Source organism: Brachionichthys hirsutus, chromosome 2, assembly GCF_040956055.1.
Source record: "Brachionichthys hirsutus isolate HB-005 chromosome 2, CSIRO-AGI_Bhir_v1, whole genome shotgun sequence".
Lineage (NCBI taxonomy): Eukaryota > Metazoa > Chordata > Actinopteri > Lophiiformes > Brachionichthyidae > Brachionichthys > Brachionichthys hirsutus.
Genome location: NC_090898.1, coordinates 15819824 through 15826880, shown reverse-complemented (window position 1 = coordinate 15826880; position 7057 = coordinate 15819824). Strand labels below are relative to the sequence as shown.

The 7057-nt window shown below is 50.7% G+C and overlaps 1 protein-coding gene across 1 annotated transcript; it reads left to right on the top strand.

The window, feature by feature from the left end:
* The first annotated feature begins 1053 nt into the window (after nucleotides 1-1053).
* On the top strand, nucleotides 1054-5956 carry klhl12 (kelch-like family member 12). Its single transcript, XM_068747317.1, has 12 exons — nucleotides 1054-1111; nucleotides 1852-2078; nucleotides 2175-2328; nucleotides 2687-2904; nucleotides 3137-3286; nucleotides 3383-3497; nucleotides 3586-3692; nucleotides 3789-3984; nucleotides 4077-4235; nucleotides 4693-4791; nucleotides 4860-5046; nucleotides 5156-5956. The coding sequence occupies exons 1-12, from the start codon at nucleotides 1054-1056 to the stop codon at nucleotides 5280-5282; spliced, it is 1797 nt and encodes a 598-aa protein (XP_068603418.1). The 3' UTR covers nucleotides 5283-5956.
* The last annotated feature ends 1101 nt before the right edge of the window (nucleotides 5957-7057 follow it).

The window sequence follows — 7057 nt, the reverse complement described above, 5'->3', positions numbered from 1 at the left end:
TCCGCTACTATTCTGTAGTACTATTCCGTCAGTACGGCGGCATTGATCACCGCGTTACCTCTGACGGCCTGCTCTGAGCGGAAACACGTCATGGGCTCCTCCCACTCCTCCCCTGTTTTTTTCAGGCTGAAAAAGAGATAAATGTTTTTTTTTTAAGATTTAATATTCGTTTTCGGGTTCATGTAGCGTGAAATAATTAGTTGTTAGTCAGGCCAGACTATTTTTAATGTTATAAAATAATTTACTATTCCAATCGCCGCTGAGCGCGCGGACTAGCGGGGCCGCGCGGAAGAATTCTCGTTTGCGCGCCCGCATTCCTGTAGGCGAATTTCATACCCTACTATGCCCACGCCACGTTCTTCCTTACTCCGTTACTCATTGGTTCACTATGAGTAAGACGATGTTTTTTTTGCTATTGTGGCAATTTAATCGAATTAGTAAATTTCATCTAGCTTTCAGTTCGTTTACAGTAAAAGAAGCAACATAGTAACCAAGGGTTACGATAAGTTACGTTTTGTATTAGCTGCCCGTCACACAGTCTCTATGGTTCGTCACAGTAGCTCGCGCGTGCGTCTAAATGCCGAACCAATCAGACGCAGAGTAGGGCGGGTCATAGCGTGGCCATAGTAGCAGCGTAAATTAGCATGCCGAAGCGTGCACGTATTTAATGGTCTGTTTACGTCCGTTCTGTGGAGTCTGTTTTATTTCTACGGACAGCGCTGTGATGAAAGCGTTTAGACATTTCGGGCATCACTTTAAATGTCCGCGGTGTGAGCTAACAGAGGTCGCCATGGACTTTGTAGTTCAGTAGCTTTCTCCAGACAGTGTTGCTGACAGCGACGGGGGACTTTGATGCTTCTCGCGTTAAGCTAGTTAGCTAAACGTTGTGGAGCAGCCTTACTGCTGCGACAGGTATCACGCGAATCGCCTTGCCGGTTTTGTTCTGTGTGTGTCCGCTTCGTGTGTCGTCCTTCTCCGGCTACCGGCGCTCTCCTCCCGCTGGCTGTGTGTTTTCCTAGTTGCGTAGCGTTAGCTTTAGCCTGCAGCTCGCTAATGTGTAGCTATAGTTATTGCCTCCCAGTGGTGGAAAAAGTATTCAAATCCTTTAACGGTGAGTTCCATTAAGAGTGCTACTAATTTAGACTAAAAGGCATGGATTATATTTAATTAGAATTCAACTAGACCCGATGGCAGTGAAGTGATATTACTGGAGGAAAGGCCCCGTCGGTCGGGTTTTAGTATGCTTTCAATTAAATTTGAACAGCAGCTCTGACTCTTTTAAATATTTGTTTCTAAAGTAGAGTTTAAATGAATGCCACCAAACTGTGTTTATAGGTGAGGCCAATTATTCTGCCCCCCTTATTTCAGTCAACCACAAAAAAAGATAACTTTTTTCTTGACAACTCCAGTGGAGGTTGATTCAAGCGTTGCAGATTTTATTTTCACTCTGCTGTGAGCGTGATTTACGGCCAGCCTCCACATTCTGGTTCCTGAATCCCATCCCTCCATCTTCCTTAAATCCCACCAGAGATTTCCAGTGGGATTCCGGTCGGGTGGCCGCGGCGGCCGAGAACGTTCCAGGATTTCTCTAACCAACCTTTGTGATGTTTGTGGTCTGCTTGATTGTTTTTTATTTTTTTTTTTGAAAATCAAATTATGCCCAAGCTTTCCTCACAGATTGCAAGACTTCTTCTTCCGGGTCGAGGGGTTTCTTTTTTAAACGCATGATTCTTCCTCCTCCGGTTTTGTTTCATAGCTCCATATATTTGGATCTCATCCAGATGGGTTTTATTAATCGCATGTTAAGTGTTTCATCAGTGCAGTCGAAGGTGACTTTTGTTTCTGCTTCAGATTCCTGGAGCAGTCTGAGACCCTCGGGAGATCCCCTGGTCAACATGGCCCCCAAGGACGTCATGACCAACTCCCATGCCAAGTCCATCCTCAACGCCATGAACGCTCTTCGCAAGAGCAACACGCTCTGTGACATCACCCTGAGGGTGGAGAGCGCGGATTTCCCAGCTCACCGGATTGTCTTGGCCGCCTGCAGCGACTACTTTTGTGCCATGTTCACCAGTGAGGTAAGCGTGAGGGTGTCGGCGTGAGAACGGATTTGTTTTATCACTATGATGATGATGATGGTGCGATACTGACGCCTCTGTTTTGGGGCCCTGCAGCTTGCAGAGAAGGGGAAGTCTTTCGTGGACATCCAGGGACTCACGGCAGCTACGATGGAGATCCTGTTGGACTTTGTCTACACAGAGACGGTGTTGGTCACCGTGGAGAACGTCCAAGAGCTGCTCCCTGCCGCCTGCCTGCTGCAGCTCAAAGGTGGGTTTGGGGCCGGGCCGGCGGCCTTTCAGTTTGCCGCGATGGAACCGAAGGTCGGCGGCTCGTCTTGAAATCTGTGAGGCGTTTAGAAAGTCGCGACCTTTAATTGACGAGTGTTTCTATTGAAGTGTGAGAAATGAAATCTCTAATATCCAAAAAAATGTGTTTCTGTTTGGCTGTAGGAGATGATGTAAAAAAAAAAAAAAAATGTAAATGGGGGTTCTGCAGAATTGGATTATGGGTTACGGAGTTTCATGCTAACGTGCTAACGTGCTATGCAGCTCACGACCATTGCTTTTGAAATGAAGTTTAGTCGATGATTCGTATCAGAATAAATGAGTGTCTGTTCCCCCCCCAGGGGTGAAAAGGGCGTGCTGCGAGTTCTTGGAAGGTCAGCTCGATCCCTCCAACTGCCTGGGCATCCGGGACTTCGCCGAGACCCACAATTGCCTGGAGCTGATGCAGGCCGCGGAGCTTTTCTCTCAGAAGCATTTCTCCGAGGTGGTTCAGCACGAGGAGTTCATGCTGCTCAGCCAGACGGAAGTGGAGAAGCTGATCAAGTGCGATGAAATTCAGGTGTGTGCGGGGGGGGGGGGGCATTCCCGATCCCAGCCACGTGGATAGAAAAGGGACGATGTTTTACAGGGTTCTAAATCGGTTCCCTCGCGGTCCTTCCTCTCTGTTGTGATTTATAAACGTGTGAATCGCGTACAATTCGCCCGCGGCTGAATTATCCTCCGAGCTTCACCGACGGCAGGGGCGCCGCTGCTTTCTCCGATCACGGCGTGTCCGTGCTGTCTGCGAGCAGGTGGACTCGGAGGAGCCCGTGTTCGAATCGGTGTTGAACTGGGTCAAACACAACCGGAAGGATCGGGAGCCCTGCCTGCCGGACATGCTGGCGTTTGTTCGGATGCCGCTGCTGACGCCGCGCTACATCACGGACGTCATCGACGTCGAGGTGAGTCGGGGCGACGCGCGTCGGGCCGGGGGATCCGGCGTCGGGACTCCGGGTTCCGTGCTGACGACGAAGCGCGTGTTTCCTGTTGCGTTTCAGCCCCTCGTTCGGTGCAGCCTTCCGTGTCGAGACCTCGTCGACGAAGCCAAGAAGTTCCACTTGAGGCCGGAGCTGAGGAGCGAGATGCAGGGCCCGCGCACGCAGGCGAGACTAGGTGGGAGTCCGGCGGGGGCGGCGGCGGCGGCGCTACGACCTGCTTTGTCCTCCACGTCGGTGCTGAACGGTTTCTGGGGCTTTTTCAGGCGCCAAAGAAGTCCTGCTGGTCATCGGCGGCTTCGGCAGCCAGCAGTCGCCGATAGACATCGTGGAGAAATACGATCCCAAAACACAGGAATGGACCTTCCTACCCGTAAGTACGGAACACGTGAGGGGGCGTCCCGGTGATCCTTTCATCACGCGCGCGCGTGTGTGTGTGTGTGTGTGTGTGTGTGTGTGACCGGAACAGAACATCGCACGGAAAAGGCGCTACGTCGCCACCGTCTCCCTCCACGACCGCGTTTACGTGATCGGCGGCTACGACGGCCGGTCCCGGCTCAGCTCCGTGGAGTGCCTGGACTACACGGCGGACGAGGACGGCGTTTGGTACACCGTCGCCACCATGAACGTGCGCCGCGGCCTCGCCGGCGCCACGACGCTCGGAGGTAGGCGGGGCGTTCCGGGCCGACTGGCTCGCCCGCTTCCCTCTCTGCCAGGAAGGCGTCGGGTAAAGTTTGCACGCCTGTGTTTGCTCCAGACATGATCTATGTGGCCGGGGGCTTCGATGGCAGTCGGCGGCACACCAGCATGGAGCGCTACGACCCCAACATCGACCAGTGGAGCATGCTGGGAGATATGCAGACGGCCAGAGAAGGAGCCGGCCTGGTGGTGGCCAGCGGGCTCATTTACTGTCTCGGTAACGTCACTCTCGTTTTAATTATCACTCGGGTTCTCATTTATTTGTGTTTTATTAGAAAATATCATCTCAGATTATTGAAATCGGTGATTTTAGCAATTTTCCAATTTTCCAAAAAAGACTTTTGGAAAATGGACAAACTGTCCATTTTAATTTAAAATGATTTCAATCCATGGAGATTAGACGTAGAACGCGTTTGTCTCTTCCACACACACACACACACACACACAGTGGAGATTTGACTCTTGCCGGCTGGTTCGGTTCAACCGTCTAGTTTAGCGTAACATCACTGATTGGCTGGTTTCGGGGTAAAGAGATAAATGTAATCGGTTAGGAAATGGTCAATAAAGGAATTCTATTTTACGTAAAGCAAAAGTGAACCTCGAAATGTAAGCCTGGACAAGAGCGCTGCTTGACCAATCACAGCAGCCCTGTCGTCCTGATCGTTTCCTCCCAGGTGGATACGATGGGCTCAACATCCTGAACTCGGTGGAGCGGTACGACCCCCACACCGGCCACTGGACCAGCGTCACGCCCATGGTCACCAAGCGGTCCGGTAGGTCAGAGGACGCGGCAAAGCTAACGGCTAACGGGAGCATCGGTGACCTCCGTCCGTCCTTCCAGGGGCCGGCGTGGCTTTGCTCAATGATCACATCTACGTGGTGGGGGGCTTCGATGGCGTTTCCCACCTGGACTCTGTTGAGGTCTACAACATCCGGACGGACTACTGGGCCACCGTCGCCAGCATGACCACCCCGCGGTGCTACGTCGGCGCAACCGTCCTCCGGGGACGACTGTACGCCATCGCTGGGTGAGAGACGTTTAACGATTGATTAAAGGTTGGACCCGAATGCTGCTGCAGCATCTCGGAGCCGTCGACCAATCGGACGCAGGGCTGACCGTCTCGCCTCTCTCTCCAGATACGATGGGAACTCCCTCCTGAGCAGCATCGAATGTTACGACCCGGTCGTCGACTCCTGGGAGGTCGCCACCTCCATGGCGACGCAGCGCTGCGACGCGGGCGTCTGCGTTCTACGTGAAAAGTGATCTTTGGCAAAAAAAAAAAGAGAAGCGGACGGGAGCTGGACTTTCCTAAAACGCCACGAGAACTGATCCACAAAGGGAGGCGATTGGCCGCGAACAGACGCCCTGAAATGAAGCGTCGCAGCAGTTTGGACCGTCCGACGGGGATTCGGCTTCGCTGTGATGGACTTCATCCCAAAAGAGGCCGCCCAGCGGCCCGCCGCCGCCGCCGCCGCCGCCGCCGCCTGCACGACTCTTCGGTGATGCTTGTCGCTGTCGTTCGCTGTGAAATCATTTTTTCAGTTGGTCATGAAACTGAAACCTGGAGGCGGTCCGGCCTCCAGGTGGCGCTACATGCCTTATGACATCAGCGACCGTCCACGTTTCCTCCCATTTGAAGTATGTTGGACCGGGTCGGTAATCTTCATGTATTTATTTTTGGTACTTATAAGCGGTGCTTTTCGATTCTGATTACTTTACAGGAGATTTAATACTTTGTCGCTCTCAGATTGTATATATATATATTTAGAGATTTTGTTTTAGAGCATGACTGAATTTTACCAGTTTAATGTTTTTCTCGTGTGGCGCGGCTAATCCGAGGTGCATGTCCTTTTTATTTCCTCCTCAGCTCGTTTATTTGATCGTGCGCGGAGGACAAAATGTCACCGTCGCCTTGGAAGCGAATAAACGCGGAGAACCAGCCCGTTCCGTTTGTGGCGCGTCTTTCTGCATTCATTACACGCCGACGACTCCGGCGGCGTCACGGCGCTTTCAAATATGGTTAGCATTAGCCATGCTAGCACCCGTCTTCAGTCTGAGCTCCAGACTTCAATCAACAAGTTTGCTGTAGGAATTAATTTAATCCAAGAACCTGAGATTCCTGGATTTATTTTCCTGTCGTCAGAATGGATGTCCTCAGGGTTCCGTTGAAGGCCCCGCCTTTTTCTGTACGACAAACGTCCTCGCGTCTCGTCTTTAGCGAGGCGTCGTGTCCACTCTGAACTTTGATGCTTTCTTTAGATGCCGCTTTAATTTCCCCCTGATTATGACATGCTAATTGTTTGGATCGTTCCCCTGTCTGCCCCCCCTACAACCAATGGAATTCAAGGGTTGCAGTTTCGTTGTGGCCCTACCACACGCTTCCATGGAAATCTGCCGGGTAGTTTAAAGAATTAACAGATAAAATTATTAAAGATAACCCTAACCCTCCTAACTGGATCCGTCATGCCCGTCATGGACGCCGACAGTCTCCAATCGGAACCTGGTTTCTGATACCCAATCTGAGGTGTGTGGTTGATCGGGCGGCACAAAATGGAATAACACTTTGAGACTCATAATTAAATTTCACTGTTAGAACTCAAAAATTAAATGTCCACTTTGGAATTCCAGTTTAATTCTTTTTTTATTTTTTTATTTTTTACTGTGGTTCCTTAAAGTGGCCCAGATTACCTGGACCAGGTTTTTAGGCTGATTCCGGTCATCAGACGTTATAATATAAAGCATCCAATCACACTTCACAGAATCTTAAACAATGAGTCCCGGCAATCCTGAAGGTGTCACCTGAATGTATTCATCCGCTCAAGCGTAAACAAAACAGGCCGCAAAACTCGAATTTGTTTGGTGGATTATAAATGCGAGCGTTAAAGACTAAATAGGAATAATGCAATGTACTTCTATTGATCCGAGTGGAAAATATTAGTAATCAATCGATTTGATGTGATGATTACAAATATTGTGGGATACACCGGAGAGGAAACTAATCGCTCAGCCACATCATCGATCCTATTTCAGTACTAAAG

Excerpts from the sequence above, each read along its gene's own strand:
- klhl12 (XM_068747317.1), top strand. The coding sequence starts at position 1,054 with ATGTGTAGCTATAGTTATTGCCTCCCAGTGGTGGAAAAAGTATTCAAA. Across the intron at positions 1,112-1,851 it reads AGTATTCAAATCCTTTAACG|ATTCCTGGAGCAGTCTGAGA; the intron begins GTGAGTTCCATT and ends TTTCTGCTTCAG. Across the intron at positions 2,329-2,686 it reads CTGCCTGCTGCAGCTCAAAG|GGGTGAAAAGGGCGTGCTGC; the intron begins GTGGGTTTGGGG and ends TTCCCCCCCCAG.